This window comes from Carya illinoinensis, chromosome 4, assembly GCF_018687715.1.
Source record: "Carya illinoinensis cultivar Pawnee chromosome 4, C.illinoinensisPawnee_v1, whole genome shotgun sequence".
NCBI classification, from domain to species: Eukaryota; Viridiplantae; Streptophyta; class Magnoliopsida; order Fagales; family Juglandaceae; genus Carya; species Carya illinoinensis.
In genome coordinates this window covers 17109152-17135199 of record NC_056755.1, presented here as the reverse complement: position 1 = coordinate 17135199, position 26048 = coordinate 17109152, and the positions used below count along the sequence as shown (strand labels likewise).

General features: G+C 32.5%; 1 protein-coding gene across 1 annotated transcript; it reads left to right on the top strand.

The window, feature by feature from the left end:
• Positions 1-20908: 20908 nt before the first annotated feature.
• LOC122306823 (putative cyclin-D6-1) lies at positions 20909-23372 on the top strand. Its single transcript, XM_043119343.1, has 6 exons — positions 20909-21408; positions 21605-21685; positions 21999-22094; positions 22200-22401; positions 22507-22637; positions 22838-23372. Exons 1-6 carry the CDS (start codon positions 21232-21234, stop codon positions 23123-23125), a joined length of 975 nt encoding a protein of 324 aa, XP_042975277.1. The 5' UTR covers positions 20909-21231; the 3' UTR covers positions 23126-23372.
• Positions 23373-26048: the final 2676 nt, after the last annotated feature.

The following is a 26048-nucleotide window of genomic DNA, read 5'->3' as shown; positions in this document are numbered from 1 at the left end:
AGTTGGTGTTCCGACTCTTCTTCTTGGCAAAATTCATCAAACTTTCTTGAGTTGAATTCACCCCCTCTATCACTTCTCAAGATCTTCATCTTTCGACCACTTTGATTTTCAGCCAGCAGTTTGAAGTTTTTGAAAACACTAAAGGCCTCTGATTTTTCTTTAAGAAAGTAGACCCAAGTCATTCTTGAAAAATCATTAATGAAGAGCATAAAGTATCTATTTTGGCTTTGAGAGAGTGTCCTCATGGGACCACACAGATCAGTATGCACTAGCTCAAGTACTGATTTTGCTCTCCAAGCTTCTCCTTATGGCAATGGCTACCTATGTTGCTTTCCTATCATACATCCTTCACAAGTAGGCATGTTTTGGTCTAGCAAAGGCATATCTCGTATCATGTTTTTCTGATTTAACATCCTTAAGGCATTTAGGTTGTAATGACTAAACTTTTGATGCCAAAGAGTTTTTCATCAGATCTATCCATCATTGTTCTTAGGTACTGCCAAGTAATGGGAAAATTTCTTCCATTTCCCATTTTAACTTCTGCCTTCACTTGGTTGTTTTTCTTCAAATCAAGACTGACACATAGCTCTCACTCAAAGTAAAGTAAGTAGCCATTTTGCATCATTTGCCCAACACTTGGCAAACTTTGATCAAGGCTAGGAACATGGAGAACATCTTTTATGAATCTAGTCCCTCTCTTGGTTTCCATGGAAATCGTACCTTTGCCACTTGCCTCAACCAAATCTTCATTTCCAAGCTTCACTTTAACACATACAGATTTATCGATTTGAGAAAATAAGCTCCTATCTGGTGTCATATGGTTGTTGCACCTGTTGTCGAGAAACCACTCTCTTTCTTTGCTCGGCTGCAACATGGCAAACAAAGAACAACTGCTCTTCCCTATCCTTGGTGAACTTTGCTTGCTGATTTTTGATCTTGAACCGGCAATCTTTCTCCTCATGCCCAAACTTCTTGCAATTTGAGCATTGTGGCTTGCCCTGGTGGTAACAATCTTTCTCCAAATGATTAGTCTTCTTGCAAACACCACAAGTTAAAAATTCTCCTTTCTTCTTTTGAGAATTTTCTCCTCCTTTTTTTGTGCCCTTGAACTGTTTCTTGAAGTCCTTTTGCTTTTGATTATTTAGACTAACTTTGGATTGAAATACATTTTCCAAAGACACCTCATTCCTTTTGCCAACCCGTAGTTCATGAGCATAAAGTGAGCCCATTAACTCGGTGACAGAAAGTGAAGAGAGATCTTTAGCTTCTTCAATGGCAGCCACCACATGGTCATATTGTTCAGTCAAACTTATGAGAATTTTCTAAACAATCCTTTCATCATAAGCCCTCATTTGATTCACTACTTCAATGACTCTAGAGTAATACTCCTTGATATTCTCATATTCTTTTTTTGAGATTTTCGAGTTCCCTTCTTAGCCTTTGAACTTTGATAGTTTTAACTTTGGTATTACCTTGAAATTCTTGCTGCAAGATCTCCCAAGCTTGCTAGAAAGAAGAAGCCCTCATCAGCCTTGGAAAGATGGACTCACTCACAGCCTGTTGTAGAATAAACAAGGCTTTTGCCTCCCTTTACTTATCAGACTTGACTCGGGTAAGATTAGAAGTCCCTTCAGACGTGCCTTTAGTAGTAGAAGAGACTCCATTCTCAATGACATCCCACATATCAAGAGATAGGAAAAGAGTTTTCATTTTTATGCTCCAATAGTCATAGTTTTCATTAGAAAAAATTGGAAGAGTTGTAGATGACCATGCACAACCATCATATCCCAAAGAGACCGAAACCTTGGGTAGATACCAATTGTTGGTATTTTTGGTACAGAGGTGTGGTAAAAAGATGAAAAATATAGAAGAACTTCAACCAAAATACTTGTTGATTGATTCTGATGTTCTACGAATTTCAGATGGATAAGTACATTATATAAACGTCATTGAAAATTACAAAGTATTAATAGTCATGCTGTCCCAGGATGCACGATAATAGAGTTGACTACAATAACAAAAGACTAATAATTAACTGCATCATAAATAAACGTTAGCTTCAATAGTGGTGTTTTTGCCTTAAGTTTAATATATATTCAGCTTGCAGTGGCAAAGTCAAAGTGTCAAATCTCTGGAGAACGAACTAGCCAGCTTTGTGGGAGGAGTTTTAGAGGACAATGTTTGTGAAGAATTGAAAAAATCTTTTGGTGAATTTGTACCACTCGAAGAAAATTTTGAATATGTGAGTTATGGAAAAAAGGAAAGGGAGGATGGATGATACTGGGCTTGGGGTTATGAGCGAGACTATTGGATTCTTGTTTTAATTTTTTTATTAATTAATAGCCACAAGGTGGCCTCCACCTCAGTTGCTACCATTTCTTAGTGCCGTTTCTCCATGATTGTAGCATCGCCCATTATAGAAATAGAACCATTTTAGGTGATGTAGTATTTTTTAGAACTATTTTATTAATGGATAATTTTATTTACAAAATAACTCAAAGATAGGATGGCTAAAACCAGGTTAGAGATAATCAAGATGGGTGGCCCCTCTTTTTAGGTTTAGATAGTGAGTTGAGATGAAATAAGTTAAGATCATAAAAATTAAAAATTGAATAAAATATTGTTAAAATATTATGTTTTAATATTATTATTGTTTTAGGTATGGGTAAAACAGGTTTGGTTCGGTCTAGTTTTGGATATATTTTAGAACCGAACCGATATATACCGGTTTTGTATTATAGACTGTAGTGATATAGTGATACTATATTGTAGTATATTATAATATTTATTATAATTATATTATAGACTATAGTGATATCTTATAATATATTGTACTATATAGTAATATAGTTTAGTATAACTATTAATACAAAAGACTATTGATATATGGTTTTAAAAGTTTAATATTTTATTAATTAGTAATTTATTATATAATACAAAATTATTATATATATAATTATATATAAAAATTATATATAATATAAAAATCATATAAAACATATTTTATACAATATAAAAAATTAAAATATATATATAAACCAGTCCAGTATAATGTTTAAGAAAGAAAATCAGAATCAGACTGATTTTTACTAGTTTTGAAAAAAAATGAATCTGATACTAGACCGAACTCGATTCAGTCCGTTCTGGTTTACTGATTCACCGTCTTTTTTTTTTCTCACCCATAGTTTTGAGATTTGAAAATGTTGAATTGTTTATTATATTTTATGTGAAAATTTAATAAAATTGTAATAATTAAATGAAATGAGTTGTGATAGCTTCTGTATCTGAATCGGGCCATGCCATTAGCCCTATCAAAGTTATCTTTGTCAAAACTTGCGTATTCTTATATAAGATGAAATGAGATGGTCTTAAAACTTTTGATAATTTTCTTTTCAAACATCACTCAAACACAAAAACACTTTTCAAGTTGAAAATTTGAACTTTCTCATTTAATCATTATCCAAACACATTAACCAATACAAATTTTACAAACTTTCAAACAAAACACAAAAATCAATATAATTTTTAAAATTTCAAAACAAAAATTATATTAAAAAATTATATTCATTTTTTTAATTTTATAATATTTTTATTCAATTTTTTCTCTCTTCTTTTCCAAAACCTAGTAAATTTTTTTAATTTAAATCATTTTATTACTATTTACAAACAATTTCACTAATATTTACAATATTTTGAAATACTCTACATCCAAACAAGCCATTAGAATTGGATCTAACCATAGCTAGATGGAAGGAATGCATGGAGCTTTTGATGGGATTGGTTTTACCTTGAACTCTTAAAACTAATGTACCACTTTAGGGTCAGCTTGGATGCTTAGAATATCTTAATAATTTATGAATAGTAATGAAATATTTTGAGTTAAGATATTTTATTGAACTTTAGAAAATGAGAGAGTGAAAGTTAGATAAAAATATTAAGAACTTAAAACTTATTTGAATATAATTTTTTAATATTAATTTTATTTTAAAATTTGAATAAATGGTATTATTTTTTGTATTTTGTTTTGGAGTATGAGAAAGTTGTAATTGTTGGAGGGTAAATATACTTGGCACAACCTAAGACCCACTAAGCCAAATCACCATCAGGGAACTAAATGGGAGAAGATAAAAGGGATAAGGTTAAATAAAAAAGTAACAGAAAGAGAGAGAAATAAAAGACAAGGAGGAGAAAAGAAAAAGCAAGTGTAAGAGGAAAAAGAATGAGGTAATAGGAAAGAGGGAAAAAAGAAAAAAGAGACTAAGTTAAACACGTGAGGGAAAAGTGATATAAAGTTGACCTCCTCACCTACCATTGACAGGGTCACAATAAAAGAGATCTAAGATCTGAGAGATGTGGGGCGACTATTACGAGAACATAGAGGTCATATTTAACCTCAAAGCAATCCATAATATGGTCTTCTCCAGAAAAAAGGTCTCAGACCTCTACTATATATGGAAAGAAATGAGAGATCATGAGTTTAGGTCAATAACGGATCAACCTGCAATAAAACGTTTAAATTTTATTTCAAATTACAATTTTATTATTATTGAGTTGTAATATTGAAATTTCTCAATTTGCTTATTTTTTTATTATTAAGATTGTCATTGTGGACATATGCTTATATTTATTATTGCTGAGTTTATAGTATATATTAGTTTTATTATAGGTTAAAATCTAAAAAATATTAATATTTTTTGTTAGTAGGTAGTCTTATTATTATTTTTTATATTTTGGCTACTAATAAATATAGATTTTATCTTTTTTGTTAAATTATGTTAATCAGGTAAAGTGAGTTATACAAGTTAGTTCAATTAATTTACATAAAATGGACTCGTGTTGGCCCAATGATCGGTTCAACCAAACTCAATTTCAACTTGATTCCATTAATTTATTAAATGAATTATAATTCATAAATACAAAATCATGATCATTAATAAATAATATTAATGATATAAATCTCAACCTGACTTGTAGAAGTTGGTATAAACTCGAATATTCATATTTATTAGCTTCTATAGTATAGTTTTGAACTTTATAAATAATATCGCACATATTTAGGGAAAATAAGAGGAAGGCTTGGTTTGGTTACCACTTACCACATATCAAATTATCTTATCTTATCTCATCTTATTATTATAACTTTTTCAAAATTTTAGATAAAATATAAGAAACAATTCAATTTTTTCAAATTCTAAAACAAAAATAATATTAAAAAATTATATTATAATAATATTTTATTCAACTTCTAATAAAATCATGATTGTGGTAGGATATAGATAGCTTGAATCTTTGTAAATATAATCATGATTTGTACGTGAATATATAAAATATAAAGATAATTGTTCTCAAAACTTTTAGACAAATATTTAATAAATTTATTAAAATTATAGATACTTGGGTTTACTAACTTAATTAAAAAAAAAACCCCCCTAGGTGCCAAAACGGCGCCGTTTTGGTCACCTGAGATTTTTTTTTAAATATATATTATATATAATTATATAATTAATATTATAAAAAGGCGGGGCATGGGTCCACCCCATCTTGCCTCCGCTCCTGCCATAGATCCCAAATATGGGTAGGGGGACCCTCACCCCCTACCATGTGGATGGGGTAATTTGCCCTCTACACGGGGGCAGGGCGGATTGTCCTCGCTGCCCATCTCTAATTAAGGTTTTGTTTGGTTACATAAATCAAACTATATCATTTCATATAATTATTATAACTTTTTAAAACTTCCATACAAATATAATAAATAATTTAACTTTTTTAAATTTTAAAATAAAAATAATATTTTATTTAACTTTTAACTTTTATCTAACTAACAAATCATGAAACTATCTCCCTGGCCACCAATTAGCTTATGGTTAGCATATCACGTAGTGCCATTGCCTTTTAAAATGATAAATAATTGCTAGTAGGTTTTTATTTTGTCCCTAGATATATAGCTGGTAGAAGATGGCCCTCTGCTTGCTCGTGTACAATTTTAGATTGCATGCCAATGCAAAATTATAAGAGTTTTGCTACATACAAATTAAATCACGTATTAATATGCATATCACAATTAATTCATTCATATTTAAAATTTAAATTAATACTGTTTTCAATAAAATTTATTTTTTGACAATTATATTAAATTGATGCACATATTAACACATAATTGTACTTATAACCAAATATTTTCAAATTATAATCATGGTGTTATGTGCATGGGCTTAAGTCGTGAAACATGCACTGATCACATCTGCATCTCTCTCTTTCTCCCTCTCTCTCTCTCTCTCTCTCTCTCTCTCTCTCTCTCTGCTGACCGTTCCTCAGGTTATCATTCCGAGCATGCCCTGTAATAAAATGGATTTCTTTAGGCTTTCTCTTGCACCAATACAGCAAAGGAGAATCCTTTGTTATCTTTAAGAGAAGAAGAAGACACCTAACAAGGAAAGTAAAAGGTCAAAAAATATGTAAAGATACATAATGACAATGAACACAAAAAACAAAAAAGTAGAGTGTACGAGCTGTAAGGAGCAAGCTTTACACAGCCCCCAAGTAGAGGGCAAGAACGTTCTTTGATGGCATGCCAATCAAATTGAGGAAACACAGAAAAAATCTCACAGTAGGCTACATCTGATTTGTTTGCAATCACATGGGACATCCTGTGAGATCAAATCAAGAAAAATAGTTTTTTAAAATTTTATTCATTAACCATCCATATAAAGTCGAGGGATAATATATTATGAAGTATGTGCATGGGAGTCAAGGGGCAGGTTTCAAAACATAGGTTTTGTCCTCATCATAACAACTTTGTTAATCGTGCTAGGTATTAAAATTTTGGATTTTCTAAAACCCATCATATATATGTTTGAACTTTTATAATTTGGAAGGAATATATATATATGATTTATTTAAATGTATATATTTTTGTATTTTTGAAGGGTTCGTAGGTAGACGTCACATCCACATTCATCATGCAGTGAATTTACATGTTTTTCCCATGAGATTGTATAGTACTTTGAGCTGAGTTGAATTGAATATATTTCAATCACCATAATATGCTCATATTTACCCTTGTTTTCATGTAATATGCGTGAAAATGAAAGTATGAAGAGCATGGAAGTACAAATGAAGGGACAGGTTCAAAACATACCCAATATGTATAAATTGTGGAAGTTTAGAATTAATATATGGTTGAAACCGAAAACATAGGAACATCTGTAAGTCTCTTAACGCAGCAAGAGCCTCATAAGACTCTTCCTCTTTTCTACATGTAGTCATAATCATGTTATCCATTTCATATATATATATATATATAAAATAGCCACTACACCAGATTTATTTGACAATCCCATCAAAATTGAGTTTCCATTATTTTCCAGGTGGAGGTTGCCAACACAGCAAAACCTCCTCCTTATGAACCATCTGATGTTCTCTAACAAACCGATAACTTACTACATGTGCAAGGCATTTATCAATTATAATTAATTACTTTTGTCATAATATCAACTTTATGAAATAATCTCAAATTTATACAATTCCATACTCCCCAAGCAATTGACAAAAGTCTCGAAAGTAAGACCAGATCATCATGTTGCATAATTTCATAGATCAAAGGATCAAATCTAAACATTTGGTTTAGAGAGAGACCACACCCAAATCAAATCTACCCACCCAAATTTGACTAATAATAGGACATCTACGTAAGGCATGAAGGTTCTCCTCCACATCTTCCTTACAAAATCACATATACCATTAGTAATGATTTTCCTATGAAAGAAATTCTGTTTGGTAGGTAAACTTTCACCACATGCTCTCTATATGAAATTCTTGAGCTTATATGGAAGCTTAAGATTCCAAAAACTTTTCCAAAATAGATTATTATTTGACCATTAGAGCTAGCAACACCCTCCACCTCATCTTTAAAATTTAAAGCAACATGATAAGTTTTCATGATAACATTGAACGAACCATTCCTATTTAAACACAAAACTAAATGATCTTCACTCCTACATAAATATAATGAGATTTTTTGAATTTCAGCAGCCTTAATTAATAGGAATAAAAACACATCTTTCCAAATCATGGTTCCACCCTTCTGAAGAAAATTCCATTAGCTCAGCAACTTGCAGATATGGTGATAATGTATTACACTTGGTGAGAACTTCTTGAAATGAGAATTAGGTAACCAGTTATCATCACAAAATTTGATCCTATCCCCTTGTCCTATCCTCCATAAGCAACCTGATTGTCTTTTGGCTTCACGAATACTTTTCCAAATAAAAAAAGGATTACAACCCAAATTCGAATGTAGAAAATCACATTGTGAAAAAATTTGGCTTTAAAAACTTTGTAAAACAAGGAATTAGTATTATGAGTAAGTCTCCATCCTTATTTTGCCAAGAGAGCCAAATTGAAAACCTTGAGATTCTTGAAACTTACTCCTCCCCTGAACTTTAAGATAAACAATTGATCCCAACTTACCTAATTGACTTTTCTTTCGTCTCTTTGTTGACCCCACAAAAACTTTGCAAATGTACTTTCTAACTCCCTGCAAAAGCCTTTGAGCAAATTGAAAATAACTCATAGTCTAGTTTGGAATAGCCTGCACAACTACTTTTATGAGTATTTCTCAACTTGCCTATGATAGAAGCTTTTCCTTCCACCCTAGTAGTTCTACCCAAAATTTCTCCTTGATATCTCAAAAGGTGTGATGTTTTGATCTACCAACAAAAGAAGGCAAACCAAGATATTTATCATGATGTCTAACAAACTACACACCTCAGATTTCTTTGATACTATTCACCTCTTTAACCTCAGTGTTTTGATTGAAAAACAACTCAGTTTTTAAGTTATTTCCTTGAAGCTACCTCATAAATTGATAAAATGCTATGAAGTTTCTCATATGCAGCCTTTGATGCTTGGCAAAAAATAATACTATCATCAGTAAAGAATAAATGACTACTTGTAGCATACATGAATCCACTATAATATTCCTTGTAATTATGCTTCTTGTAGCATAAAAGATAAGACATCGGCACATGACACAAACAGATAAGGAGAAAGTGGGCAACCCTTTCTCAGACCTCTTCTAAGCTCAATAGTAAAAGTTGGAGCACCATTAAGTAGAACTTGATAGGAGACTGAATTGATACATGCTCTAATGAGATTAACTGATCTGGAGTTGAATATCAATTTCTACCTAACATGTTCAATAAAATTCCACTCTACTCTATCATAAGCTTTACTTATTTCAATCTTGATGGACATGCAACCCTTTCTACTGCTTTTCCAGGTTCTAGGATCATGCATAGTTTCAAATGCAATCAAGACAATATTTGCGATCAACCTTCTAGGTACAAAAAGCACATTAGGTATTTGAAATAACTTGAGGCAAGACTGATTGAATCTATTAGCAATCACCTTTATATTAATTTTATAGATCACGTTACACAAGTTAATAGGTCTATAGTTAGTAATTCTCTCAGGGTTTCTCTTCTTGGGTATTTGCACAATGTATGTATGATTAAGATCATGCGATATAGAGCCAGAATTTAAAAAATGCAAAATTGTGCAAGGAACATAATCTCTTACAATGTGCCAATATTTTCTACAAAACAAAGAAAGCACACCAATTGGACGTAGAGCTTTTAGATGTTGTATATGAAATAAGGTTTTCTTAACATCCTCACAAGAAAACTCATGTAGAAGATTTGCATTCATTGAAGCAGTAAATTTTGGTTGGACGGAGATCATAAGATCTCCATATTAGAAAAGTATTATCTAATGACTACTTCCATATTCTTCCATTCTCTTAAAGTTCCCCCATTATCCCAAATACTTTTAACAAATTTTCAACCCTGCCTCTCTGAAGCCTTATAATGAAATAATTTTGTGTTATGATCACCCACACTTAACTAAGATACTCTTGATCTTTATTTCCACATCAACTCTTCTTGTTCCATGAGTAGATTGATATCTTCCATAACTGCTCTAATAGCTTAGGGAGGATAAGTTGTTAACTAACCCTCTTGAAATAAAGCTAGATCTCTTCATTTAGTAGCTAGCTCTTGTTTCATATTGAGAAACTGAGATATAGTCCATTGGGTTAGCTTGCTTCAACAGTCTTTAATGGTATCAACCAGGTTAAGCACATTTCAATAATCACCATTAGGCCTCCAAACTATTGCAATTGTATCTTCATGTCCTGATGCCCCTAGCCATATACTTTGGAATTAAAATAGTTGTCTTGAAAATTAATATTACAATCAACTCGTTCAGTGACCAATAATAGACCACTATGATCATAAATAGAAGTAACTAGATTCCTAACTGTACATAAATGATACAACTCCAACCAATCCAGATTTCCCAAAATCGATCCAACCTCTCCTTTATTTTAGTAATACCTTCTCTCAAATTATTCCATATAAATAAAGAACCATCAATATCCAACCCTTTAAATATATAGTAGTCAAGAGTGTACATGGAATCTTGCATCTACTAAGCTGGTCATTCTCTACCTCCCACTTTCTCGGAGCTAGAGATAATATCATTAAAATCTCCAAAACATAACCAAGGCCCATCTTGAAAATTCTTTAAATGTCGCATAAGTCACCAAATTTCTTTTCTATAACCGACCTCAGCGTGACCATAAATTGCAGTTATTTGCCAATCCAACGCTAGCTTGACATCTGGAACTCTTGCATCAAAATGATGTTTCAAATAAGATGACAAGACAAAGTTTACTTTTGTAAAGCTCGAATGGAAGGCCTAAACCACATGACTCATACTCCAAAAGGACTAGTCAATGATATAATTGGAGCCCCATTGAAATCTTATAAAGAGCAAGAATTTCTCATTCCCAAGCAATGAAAGACCCCATACACCACCTACATTTATCCTCATCATATGGGGATATCACAATTAACCCCCTTAAATTCCCGACATCTTCGTCAAGCTTGTCCGTTTTAGATAGCATGGCTCGAGTCCCACATTTCTAGTTGGGATAGGCTATGATACCATTTGTAACGCCCCAATGGAATACCCAAACCACATGGCCTATACTACGAAAGGACTAGTTAGTGATACAATTAGAGTCTCATTGGAACTTTATAAAGAGCAATAACTTCTCATTCCCAAGCAATGCGAGATCTCATACACTACCTACCCTTATCCTTATCATATGTAGGTATCACAACTTTTGTTTGCCAAATTAAACAAATTACACTACTTTGTCCCTCACTATGATTGCTAGATAATTAGTAAAACCAAATTTATATGTTAGTCCTTCCATATATTGACTACTAGTCTTCATTTCCTTCACAAAAATGATATCGGGATCTTCCCTTCAGACTAAGTCACAAAGTGCACGAACCTCTTCGAGGGTTTCAAAACTTCTGAGATTTCCAACTCATGATTCTCATGGTTGTTGGTGTGAATTTCATCCTCTGATGATAAAATGGGAATCATAATCAAGAAACTTATGTTTCTTCAAATGGGAGTGGGAAAGAATTTCCTTAGTAGATTGCTCCTTAGGAGACCATTTAGTTGGCACCATTGTTGAATTGGCCTTCTTCCCTTTCTAATGTGCTTCTTCAGTCTTATGATGCCAAGCCCCTACTTAAGAAACAAAACTCTTAGATAAAGGCCTAACACTATTACCAAGTAAGTGAAAATTACCAGTTTAGTCATGGGCCTCTGTCATGATAGGATCTTGGCCTAGCACAAATGCATTAAATTTAGGCCTATTTATGGCTTGTAGAGATATGGGTATTTCTGTAGCCGTGATTTCTTTGAATTCAATCATTTGTCCCAATTGTCCAGTGTTTGTAACTTGTCTTTCCCTTCTAAATCACTTAAAAAATGGCTACATTCTTAGTCGACAGCCACTCATTGAATATGTAATTCGAATCATCTAAACAATGTTGGGTTTATAAAGCCTAGTTTTGTTGGTGTGTCAGCTCGAGTTGATGACCTAACTCAATAATGATACGTTATGTTTTTTAGCAGATTTGCAAGGAGGCTTCGGCTGTTGAGTGTAGGCTTAGATCCAAGCCTGAGGGAACATGACAAAGCCTTGTGGGGGTCCTGGGGGAAACTGAAAAAGCGTCGGGTAAAAAAATTGCCAAGCAGAAAGTTTGCTCGACATTCACACGACAGATAACTCGAGCGAAACTTAGAAAAAAAGTCCACTCGAGTCATGCTTGATGGGTCAGTTAAGTGAGCATCGGATAAAGAGATGCTATAATTATGCAAAAAAGTGAAACTTAGGGTTTTTGATGTGTGATGCTATAATTATGTACGTAATGAACAATTTAGTACGTCCTAAGTGTTCTGAACAGTGAGATTTTGCTCCAAAGTGTATTTTTGTGATTCCTCTGCAACTCTCTGAACCTATAGACACAATACCGAACTACATTAATTTTATGTCATGTGATTAATTTGATTATGTTTGCTTTCACTTGTTTGTCATTGCTCTATTTTGACAACGAACAATTTGTCACATTGTCCATTTTTTCTACTGATGCATTGTGGACTTGAAAGCGATTCTCAAAAACATTCCCCTCAATTCACCTCAATTAATAGGTAATGACATAGCTAGTTTCTATTTAAATTAGGGTAATTTATGGTTTAGATTCATATTATTTCAATTAGATAATTTATGGAAATAACACTAATATTTTATGTAGTTCCCAGATTAATAGTTAATTACGTAGTTGGTTTCTATTTAAAGTAGGGTAATTTATGGTTTAGATTCATATTATTTCAATTAGATTCTTATTATTTACCATAAGTGACTTTTATTTTTCTAATATAACATTATCACTATCATCAATAATAACATTCACAAAGAGCAAACACTAATCTACTTCATTAACAAATGTAAAACATATATACTAATTTACTCACAAATCTAATATAAAATTATAACTATCATCAATGAATATTACATAGTATTACATAGTTAGATGGTATAGTATGTAGTTACATAGTCTATAGTGTAGCATATAGTATAGTATATAGTTACATGGTCGTATAGTATATAGTTAAGTATTATACTATATAGTATACTAATATATATGTAGTTATATACTTATATAGGAATTCAAACCGAGTACATGCCTTTTCGACCGAACCAGGATCATTGACAGAAATGAATCATCATATTTTATTCTAGAAGTTTCATGAATCCACGTGTTTGAATGGGATCGTACATAGTTCGAACAACTAAAGACTTTGTTTGAATAGTGAATTTCTGTTAACTAAGTAGATTAAAACAGATATCTCGTTCGAACTAGAAAACATGCATTCAGACATGACAACTCGACACAAAATATCTAGTTCGAATGTCAAGCTGTTCACATTTACACAAACTACCGTTCGAAGCCTTCTCTATCATACACCATCACTCACCACCAACTCTGCCATATTTTGACCTTTTGCTGTCGTCTAACAGGTATGGTCCATCACACAATGTCTCTATGTGCTTGAAATTTGGATAAAACAGGTTGAAATGAGGGTCAGATTTCGAATCAAATCCGACCATTTTTTGGTGTTTTCCAGCCGCCACACATGGCATTTGATTGCAGAAATGGAGTGAAGCCATGTTAATTTTTTTTACTTAAAACCAACAATTATTGATGATATTGGTTTTCACGTTCGATTTTGAATCAACTTAGCCATGGATCTTCAAAGCTGTTCGAAACTATTTGAATCAACGGCTTCAAAGTTGTTCGAACAAGCATTTGCCAAATAGATATTTTTGTATTCGAACATGAAAGAACGAGTTCGACCGTTAAAAAGTGAGCTGATGAACCGTTCAATATAGATTTTTCTCTCTATTCGAACTGAACATTTATGCTATTTGATGGACATAGGATTTATATTGTTCGAACCATATATTTATCCTTTCGAATCCATATTAACCTTCTGAATAAGTCCTAATTTTGTTCGAATGGTTATAAATTGTTTGAACATGGATCGATATTGTTCGAACGATATTATTTGGCATTTGAATTAAATACCTAGTAGTTTGAATAGAGTAGTTCCTAATCGAACATAGTAGTTTCTATTCGAATATCACAGTATATAATATAATTAGAACTTTTCATTTTTATTATATTCGTTTTTTATTTATTTTATGAATGGTGAATTAATGGCATACATGATAAGAAAATGTTGGAGAGAAGGCAACCTAGCCATGAAGCTAGTGATGAGGAGGCCAATATTGGCAGTGCAAGAGATCATTATAGAAAACTTCTGTGATTTTGTCTTGGAAGGATGAAGCCGATTTTCTATTATCAGTGATACAGGTTAAGGCTTGATTTTTCAGCAGAGGGGGATGGCCTATCCTGACATGGTTAATGAGTTTTATCGCATGAGTCAAATGGAGGCTAATGAGGAATCATTCTCACTCGTTACTATCTCAGTAAACATTATCTCTGGCTTTCTTGGGATCCCTCATGAGCTTGATGCATACCCTGCACAACAACTGGCTACAAGGACAGATGGTGAAGATGACATCAAAGATGAGGCTCCAGTAGACGAAGGTCCCACTGATGATGAGATTCGTTAGTTTATGCATGATGATTCAGCTCCTCCATATGATGGTAGAAGATGATCAAACAAGTTGACTGTATCACATTTTTTTGAATGCATAATTTGATAACCTCCTATAATATTGATCCAAAAAAATACAAGACTAAGTTCAGCATCGAACGCAATTTATGTTACTGATAGCATGAGTAGAGTCGATTGATTTGCCTTTATGCTTTCTCATCCGCATCCAATTTGATTCATGGTATTTAAGTAAATGTAGTCTACCATATGCATTGATGATCTCTAACCTTCTAGTCCAATTGGGGGTTGATGTGTTAATGACATAGTAGAGGCAACCACAGATCGGGCCTTTTAATAAGATCACATTTAGCAAGAGTGAGGGCCAGTACTTGTGGAAGGCTCGCATTAATGTTCTAGTGGCATAAGATATATAATGGCATAGAGCTTGATCCAACTTCTACTAATACCAGTGTTGATAGACAGGTTGCAGTGGCTACTACCACGGTGATGTGATTCATGCTCGAGGAGCATCATACACTTTTGATCCAAGGCATGGAAAGGATCATTGCACCCATCATGATTTGACTGCAAGATATTGAGGGATGCGTTATTGCTATCCCGGAGGACTTGGATGGTTTTACACAACAATTTTGAGTATTGGATCTGACTTTTTGTTTTGTATTAAACATGATCACTTTCACTACTATATTGTTTTTATTTGTTATATATACTAGTTAGCTTGTTTCTTATCAAAAATCATTTTTCTTATTTTACTTACCAGTTGATAATATAAAAAATTACATTCTCTAGAAGGTAATATTTTTTTAATTGCAAATTCTTATCTACCATAATACAAGTCATTAATGAATTTTAAAATTAATTATATAAAATTCCTAGGACGACATATATGATATATTTTGATTTACCATAAATATTAATTAATCTGTATATGTAGATTTTTCATATTTTGAAAATGATATTTAATAGACTCAAATAATATTTATTTTTAAAATATTTGAATCTCTTTCAATAAATTTATATAATTAAACTTATTTCGATTGTCTACACCACCGTTCAAACTACTCTTATGAGAATTCGAACGGTTTATAACTCCATTTGAATGTAAAAGTACCATTTGAATGTTGTAGCAACTATCCTCACCAAATTTATTTATAACTTCTCTCTAGAAAATTGGCCCATTAAATATCGTGGTAAAACGGTTTCTAACTTTCTTCGGGCATAATTGTGCATACATTCCCGCCACGATTATTATTCGAACAGTTATGTCAACATTCAAACGTAAATTACAATACTATTCAAACGTGTATGAGAATATTTGAACTAGATAACAATTGTCCCCACCAAATTTATTTAAAACTTCCCACAAAAAAATTCATTCGAATGATTAAAATCGCGTTCAAAAGGCTTCTACCTTCCCTCGACACAATTGTCTATACTTTCACGCCACAACTATTATTCGAACAATTTTGTAAATATTCGAACGTGAGTTACAAAATGATTTTTTTAGACGTTATATGTCGTCCCAAAAAGTCTAGTTCGAACAGATATTTATCTGTTCAAATGCGTAAAAAACTACTTTCATATTTTTAGATGAAATTTAATTTTTCTCCCAAATAAGTACTTTTAGAGATAAAATTTAATTCGTCTCTAAAATATTTTGTCTCTAAAGATAAATTTTCTTGTAGGGATTTAAAGGAAGATAATACATACGAACTCAGAAAGACGCAGAAGATATTGGTTTATGGGAGAGTTGAAGACAACCATCATCTTCTGCCATATTCACCGCCAAACATTTATCAAACATCCAAGGACCATTACGAATCATGCACTCTTTTTTTACCACCTTCAACAAAAAAAATTCCATAAAGAAGATTTTTCGCACATGTCCTAGTTTGAAAAAACAGTGCTCAACCTAAAACTTTGTATTCAATCCCAAACTATCTTGGATAACAATCTCATTCTATTCCATTTTTTACAACGATTGATAAAGACTTCCACTGTTCTGAGATGTCTTCATCCATGAATGAGAAAAAACAAACTAAACAACCCTAGTGGATGGGTAAGAAAGCGTTGTATAGACAGTCAACAAGAAAAAAGACTCTTATCGTAAAGTGAGCGAGATCATGCCGAGTACTCATATGGTCTTATACGTGTATATTTAAGCCTTTCTACTCATGGCATTTTTATAATCAAAACTACTTTGGAGGGGTCATGACCGTTTTAGACCGTTTTAGATTATTACCTAAAATGCCCTATGTATTTTCCTTTCCCTCTCTTTGTTGCTACCTGTTGTGCCGCTACCTAAGTTTTCAGTGAATCACCTCCTCCATGTAGCTGCCGCCAACCACAACCCAAAGACTAGCTAGGCTACTGCACCTCCACAAGCCACAAAAACCCACGTTCAGTGGTTTCTCCATGACTCCTTCCATAACCACTGATTCTCGTGACAGCCACCAAAGTCCACACCCAACACCCATATTGCGTAGCACAGCTTAAACCTCCACCCTACACCACGTCGTTGTCACTGTGAGACTCTCCCTGCAGACCATTACCACCCAATTGTACCACCACAAAGCCTTTATTCCCCCACAGAAAAATAGAGCTTGCATTCTCCGTCGTGAGCCACGACCCTGCTGCCTAGGTTCTCAACCTCGAAGCCACAGCAGAACAAGTGCGAACCACCTAGACGGGCCACAGAAACCGCATCTACTAGTTAATTTTCGGTGAAACTACAGCCGACATCTACTATTTACCAGTACTCAATGAACCTTAAACCTTAAAAATTAGTATACAAAATCAAAGAGAAAAAGAAAAGAAAAGAAAAAGAAAACAGAAGGCCTCGGTGGGTGAGTTTGGTGAGAGAGAGATGAGGGTTAGGGGAGGGATCTGGCTTTGGTGGGAAAGATGCAAGGGTGGGATAAAGATGTTTCGGTGTGGTGCAAACACATGCTAGGTATAATGGGTGGGCTACGTGGCAGGAGCACATTGGAAGCTATTTTTAACCTTTTAATGGACTGACACGTCAGAAGTTATTACCTTTTATAATTACATGCATAATTGTACACTATTTAAGAGAAAAAAAATTCTACTTATCATTATCATACTACACACCATATACCACACATAATTTTTTAATTTTTTACTTTTTTCTCCCTTAACAAATATATAGTGTATGCATGGTGTGTAGAATAACTCAATTAATTTAGGAGAAATAAAATCAAAAAAATTTAAAAATAAATAAAAATAAGTGTAATGTGTGATGTGCGGGTTGTAAAAGTGGAGAGAGAAATAGTGAATACAGGTTCTTAATTAATAATCTTCCAATAGCAACGCCCACGAAACATTATTATTATAACTACATAAGAGGCAAAATTAAATGCAGAAGGGGGTCCCAAAAGACTCCATTATTAGTGATGCTTCATGTGATGGAAAGCTAGCTAATAATTATCATGAAAAGCGCATATAGCTAGTCAGTCTCACCCTCAAACACCCTGTGCGCATGACATTGTGATCAAGGCCTGGCGGCCACATCATTTATTAGATCTTACATCCCGCAAGCAGTATCCATCAATTTTTTCTTCTCGACGGGGGTTGTGTCTAGCTACTTCCCCATATTCTAATTCCTTTTAATTGAGGTTTATCTTGGCATCTTTCTTCCCATTAATGGCTCCTAATATCAAAAGTAAAAGAATCATGCTACTTTCCCAGAAGCCTTTAACGATACTTACTTTAATTTTACATCAGAAATGTATTGATGATCAGTGTCATAATAAAGAATTAAGTTTGAAAATTAAGCCATAATATGTGTGTAACTGATCTTTATCAACAGTACTCTGTATTAATATTCAGATACAGAATACCTCTCTGATCATGCATGCTGATGATATGCAGAGAGTAGAAAACATTAATCCCAACAGCTGTAATTGCTTTTCTACAAAGAGGAAGTTGCTCAAACTCAAAGGGCTTATGATCATCAGGCACCATATAAAGCAATAAGTCAAAAGTTTTAAAGAAGTGGTTAGTAGTTTCAAAAGTAGGTGCCTTTGCCAAGCCTTTAATTTTCGCTCAACAATGACCATATATATATGTACGTGTGTGTGTGTGACATATTGACATGCAGTGTATTATATACACATGACTTTAAGAGTGGGAATTATAATTGTTTCTGTTCCCATGCACCCACCTTTAGGTTGACTGATTGAGATTGAGATATTAAAAAAAAAAAATACCTCTGGCATCCATTAGCTAACAGATACTAAAGCTATTACGCAGACAAAGATATATATATATATATATATATATAGGCTTCTATTTTTATGGTTCTAAATGATCGTACATGAGCATGTCTGTTCCAACCACATTTTTCTGATCCTTTTATATCTCAGCCAAATAAGTCTAAAAGTAGTGTATCCTAGTCGCCAAACATCTCACCTATAATACATACTGGTAATCATGTATCTTATGAAATACGCATATGCATGTCGGCAATTATATATGCTAGCAGCTTGCTCGATCGAATATTGAATGCAGAGGTCAATGCATGCAGCACGAACGTCGTACCTCTTGGAAATTTGCGCTTATATATATCATGACTAATATCAGCAATGGTCCCGAATGTTTATGGTGATAATTTTCTGTATTGAACCTTGGATATTGTTTCTCTCCTATAATTACTTTGGAGCCTTCTCCTTAGATAAATAAATATATTCTCAATTAGAATAAGCTTAACTAGTTGAAACTAACACATGCATAAAGCCCTCGCACTAGCCATTTTACAATACAAAGAACCAAAAACTCAATATAATTGTTGATCGACTCTAAGAACCAAAAACTCAATATACTTGTTGATCGACTCTCTGAAGTCCGTTTAATTGGCTAGCGACTATTCGATCTAACAGCCATCTGTTAACACTTCAAAAAAGATTCCTTCAAATTCTTGCTTAAATATGAATAAGTGGACCATACAACATTTTATTGTTGACCTTATGGATTTTTCGTACACTGCTTAATGTTCAAAATTTTTGGCAAAACCCACTCCATCATATGTGTATCTTTCTAATTCTCTCAATTGAAACTTCAAATCCAGATAAGAACTTAAGAGGGGTCATCTCTCTCTCTCTCTCTCTCTCTCTCTCTCTCTCTACATATATATGTAGTTATTCCGTATTCATGCCCCTTTTTGACTTCTTATTTTCCCCTAATTCGCTTAATATATAATATGGAAAATTGGCGATTTTATATATTATATTAGCATACACATAGAAACTACGAAAATGAGTTTTGTACGTCCCATTGCTAGTGTCTGAGCCCTGAATATTGCTGGCATTCCTGATTGATTAATTCCTTGTTAATCAAACCCCAAGAAACACGTTCTACATTTCGTGTTTAATTAAGATCAGTCTAGACATGTAAAGTAATACAGCCTTTTAATTTCAATGCATAAAATAGTGCCATGCATGCATTAATTTATGCTTAAATATTTGTCCTATATATTGATGGCCGCTTCTACTTGTAATTGAATAAAAGGCACGAAAACAAGCTCATATGGTCCTGTATTATAAGAAAATTGCTTATTTTGATAGATTATATGCGATAAGAATGATAATTTACGACATAAAAAAAATGGTTATATATTTTTCATATAAAATAACTGTTACAATTGTGCAGTTTTCTTGTAATGCTGTTAATTAAGGACATGGAAAAACTGGATTCTAGTATTTGGTGTACTCATCTATTATCGGAGATCAATGGATTTTCTCTAACTTATAACATATGATATTATTTATAAAAAATAAAAATAATTGGGACTGAATAGCAACGGTATAGTGGTGTTTAGCATTAGATTTTTTTTAAAACACAAAAAAATTACTCATTTTCTTACTCTAAATCCAAAAAATATTTACAAAGAAATGTTTCAAAAATATTTTTTATTAAAATTTTTTTCCTAAATTTTCATAAAAGATAAAAAACTATTTCACAAAATTCAAAACAATTTTTACAACAATTTTCTTTCCAAATATATTTTATATGGTCCCATCACTTTTCCAAACCCCAATGTAGGCCGGTGTATCTAAAAATATGAGAAATGCCCTAATGAACCGATAGTATAATACACCGATTGTGTATTTTGTGTATTTTTTAATATTTAAAAAAATATTAAAAAATATTTTAATATTTCCAAACCGAACGTCTTTCTACCTCTCCCGATGCACATTTTCTTTTCATTAATAAATTTATTTTTTGCATGAAAAATATATTTACATATATACTGTAAAATGAATTGGGTGGGAGAACAAGAGTCAAAGGCAGTTAAAACTAAGCTCATCTTTTAACCTTCCAGTACTCTCCGTGAATTCCTGAACCGTCCGATCATACCCCCTCACTTCCTCGTTCTCTTTTCCAATAAGAGAGAGAGAGAGAGAGCACTGGAGGAGCTAGCAGACATCGATCCAAAAAAGAATGAAAGAAAAACACTACAAGATAGAGATCGAGCTGCAACCGAAGCAGTGAATTTCAAGTCTCCACGCATCTTCTTTTACCATAAAACACACAACTTTCCCAGCTTTTCTTTATCCCTTTTGTTTTTTTCTTAAACAATCATGTGTTGCTTCTTTTAGCCTCAACCCCAGTTCTGAGATCCTCACAGTACTGGGACTCACGGCCATGGAATTCAATCTTGAAAACCCGTTGACTAATTTCCACGAACCCAACTCCGACACAATCGCTTCTCTCTTCCTTATTGAATGTGATCACATGCCATTAGAAAACTACTTTCAGAGTCTCCAACCCAACGGTTTTGATATTTCTGTTCGACATGAAATCATTTCTGAAATTTTAAAGGTATATTCATTCTTTTGCTCGTGTTAATTTGTTGGGATATCTTCACCTTTTTATCATAAGAGGAAAACGTACAGTGTTTGAATTTTTGTTGGAAATGTATATATTGTTGGAAATCTATATACTTCATCTTCATGTTCTTCAAAAAACCAAAAGCATTTGTTTTTTTATGGTACTGATCTATGTTTGTTTTTTCCAGTTCTGTTGCAGGTTCGATCCGCTCTTATCGTACCTTGCCGTTAATTATCTTGATCGGTTCTTGTCTAGCCAAGGGATGCTGGTAAAGAAACTTAATTACATTCTGGAGACATAAAACAGTTTTTCATCTGTCATTAATTATTGTACTATTTTTTTATGTTTGGTTTTTTCAAAATTATATCAGTTTGAAAGTAGATATTTGTGAGTGTATATTTATTATTTATAGCTTTTTGAAGCTTAAAAAAAAACATGTCGTATTGATATTTTTTCTAGTATTTTTTTTGGAACAAAAAAGGTATTTTCAGGAATGCCAACATATATAAATGGCACATTACTTGCATTATTTAAGGGTTCAAATGCTTTGATATATTCTAAGAATGATCTTGTTATAACAGCAACCAAAGCCATGGATCCCAAGTCTTCTTGCTATCTCCTGCATTTCTCTAGCTGCCAAGATGATGAAAGCAGAGGTTTCCCTTGTTGATTTTCAGGTAAATCTACATGCCAACATAATGTAAACCAAATAATTGATGAAAAACTTTCAATATTCAGAAAAGCTTATCTAACCCTTTTTGTTTTTTGGTTTTTTGGAATAGGGTGATGGAGGTTTTATTTTTGACCCACAAACAATAGAGAGAATGGAGATCCTCATCTTGGGAGCTCTAAAATGGCGAATGCGTTCAATCACACCCTTTTCTTTCATTTCTTATTACATGTCTTTGTTCCAACTTCAAGACCCATCATTGTGGCAGTCTCTGAAAGCACGAGCTACTGAAATCATAATCAAATCTCAAAATGGTACGAGACCATAAAAGAAATATTCACAAAAAGAAAAGTCAACATGCCATTGGCACTGGGCTCTTCTCCTCTGATTCAACTAACAAATCTTTATTTCGTTATCAGATATCAAGCTTTTGGAGTTCAAGCCTTCTATTATTGCTGCATCAGCGCTTCTTTACGCTGCTCATGAATTGTTACCCTTGCAATATCCGTTCTTCAGAAAAGCAATATTTTGTTCTTCATATGCAAATAAAGTAAATATTCTCTCATCCTTTCCAAATTTTCTTTTCATTTTGGTAAATTTGATCAGCATTTTGAAACTTATTCTCGCTTAATTTCAAAGATTCTTCAAAAGCATTCCAGCAAGATGGAAACATGCTCTATAAAGTTACCAAAGGGATGATGCTCTTTTCTCCGATGTTTTCACTATAAAAATGGTACAAAATTGTTGCAGGAAAACTTGTTGCAATGCTACAATGCAATGCAGGACATAGTGATGGATGGGTACGTGTCAGTGTTCGATCAGGCATCGAGCTCAATCACACCGGTCAGTGTGTTAAAGCAGCAGTTTTCAAGCTCCGAATATGGAGAAACCGATGGCACAACTCCAACCACTACCATTAGATCAGCAGAGATGAGGGACGTCAAGAGGAGGAAAATCATTAATTACTGTGACAATCTCACGATCCAGGTTAATTTTTCGGATTCAACAATGCTGAGGAAAGCCCGATTCCAGAGTTAATTTACTGTTTCTGTACTAGAAAGTAACAGTACCTGCTTCGAGTAACAAACAGAAGGTGAGAAAGAAAAAGGGTCAAAATCACTGCTGAATTATCTCTGCATGGCCCATTTCTTTGGCTACAACAGATCATTGATGAGGAAAGAGAGAAAGAAAGAAAGGAGAATTTTTGTTTTTCTAGGGACCAAACAAAAGACAAAACACAACTTTGAATTGTATGGTTGAATTTTTAGTATCTGCTTTGGCTTTAGTGTGGTTGTTAACTTGTGTTTGTTTCTGGAAAAGGAATAATAATATTGGCAGCAAAAAAATATTGTCCTTCGACAAACGAATTTTGTATTGTAAAAAAATAAAGAGAAAGATATTTAGCGTTCAATCTTTTAAAAAAATGATTAAATATGAAATTTATGTAAAAAAAATTAATTTTATAATAATAAACTTCTTTTTTTTTTAAATAATTAAAATTATGCAATATTTTATATAATGTACGACTATATGTAATATTATTAAAGTGGAATATTCAGATTTAAGACATAGTTTTACAGATTTGGTAACTTGCATACATTCACAGGACTGTAAAAAATTTTATTTAAAGTGATAATAAAAAATAAAGTACAACAACCATACAAATATTTAATACAATATATAATAAACCTAATTAGCAAGTCAGATGGGACTAATTGCCAACATACTTCTTCCCAGCATTTTTCTAAAGACTCACTCTCTAATCTCGTGAAAATTTTTAATCTTTTAATGGATTGGTGCAAACCCATCGATGGTCCCCTGCCTAATGAGATATCATTATCGAAGATATAATCTGGAGATCTCTGTTCCTGTACCTGGAAAATGAAAGCAACCGCACATGGGAATTTTGGACCACTAGATAGAGTTATCTCTCTCTTTACAAGTCAAGGTTGAATATTCAAAAACTTTATATTGTGGCTCTCCATGAATGGTTGCAAGGTGCCACCCACATGGCCTATTAAGTGCATCTTAGGTATAAAAGATCCATAATTTAATTTACAACCAAAAATTAATCTCATAAAATACTTTAGTAAAAAAAGAATTACATAAAACTAAATTTATAAATTGATATAACTTAATATGGTACATCAGATTGTGAATTTATTTTTATTATAAAATAGATCTAACAAATTTTATAAAGTCATATCAATTTGTTCTATTTGTGAAACTAACTACTCGGATAAGGTAAAATCTTTATTACTCCTGTTGTATATGAAAAATTCTGCTGAATAGAAGAACTTGTTGTATGTACGTATATTATCATGGTGCTATTTCCATTGGATCAAGGTTTCCTGCAAATTGTTTAATCAAGTGTTTTCTACAATTAGAAAAAAAAAATATATAGACACAATATGTGAATTAATTTCATTGCGTTAAATCGGCCTAACTGTGAATAATGTACTCCAATTAATATTAAATAAAATAGAATCTAAATATTGTGTTTATCGTTTCACGTTTGGAAGTTTTAGACTCAATTGAAATCAACTTAATTCAGTCTAATTTTAAATTGAGTTTAACATCTAAAAACCTAACTGTCAAATTAATAAACTCATCTCAACTTAAAAGCTTTTTATATGTGAGATTTATAATTTTTTTTAACTTAACACCTCTTTACACGTTGAACCCATAATTTTTTTTAATTTATTATAAATACATCTAAAGTCATTTTAACATTTAAATATATCTAAATTCATATTAGGTGAGTTTCACAAAACTCACTTGACTATCTTAACTCAATATTATTTATAAAAAATTTATCTCAACTTATCATCTCAATATCCAAACAGGACTATTACATGATTATTATGTTTATTACTTGTTTTTTATTCGGTTCCTACAGCTTGGAGGTTGCTTTGGCCTGATTTAATAATGCACACTAATAGTAATTTATTTTCACCATTTTTTTCCCTTGTAGATTTTCCCGATCCCACAAATCTGAAGCCCAGGTCTTCACCACCCAACAGCTAGGCCAGGGAGACTTTTGCATTTACCATTATCGCCAAGGTAATGTAGACGTACGGATAGACGCTTTAAACGAAGGAAAAGTCTAGTTATAAATATAATTACATATTAATATGTACATTAACCTAATGTAATTGATTAAAAAATAATTTTTTATTAAAAATTATACTAATTTAAATTTTAAATATAAAAAAATCAGTATTAACATACAAATTAGTACATAATTTTATTTATACATAACAAAACTCAAGAATATATTAACATCTCTCTAACTACTGGATTAAAGTTCTTCATTTTATACACTTTTTTATTTATTTTGATATTTCATATAAAATAAATATAATAGCTGTAAAGATGTTCTATAAAACTAAATTTATAAATTAATTTGAATTCATGTAAAATGTATTAGATATATTTTTAAAATTTAAAATTTAATTTTAAAATAAATATATAATCAAGCCACCTCATGTTATTAATTTACTTTTGTAAAATTTCTTTATAGTAAAATATTTCTCTTTCTGCTATGCCAAATTGCAGTTTAAGTCAACAACTTTTGCTACATGCATTGATGCAAAGTCACACTTCCACAGATGTGAACTTCTGACTATATATATATATATATATGTATAATTAATGAACCTTTAATTTTTTGGAAAGCAGAAAGCAGGAAGATTTTGATTTACATAATTAAATTACAATGAGGTTGATTTTACAAGCTAAAACAATGTCGTAATATCCCAATATGACCACAATTAGCGAGACAAAATTCAACGTTTCGAAAGGACATATCGTGGTAAAGAAAGTTCGAGTGGGACCACGATTAATTATAACATCTGCCTTACCAATTTTCATCCCCCACTGAACAGTACTAAACATGCAATAAACAGGGACAGAGACTGTAAAAGAGTTGTTTGGATTGGAGAAGTTTCTTGATTTCAGT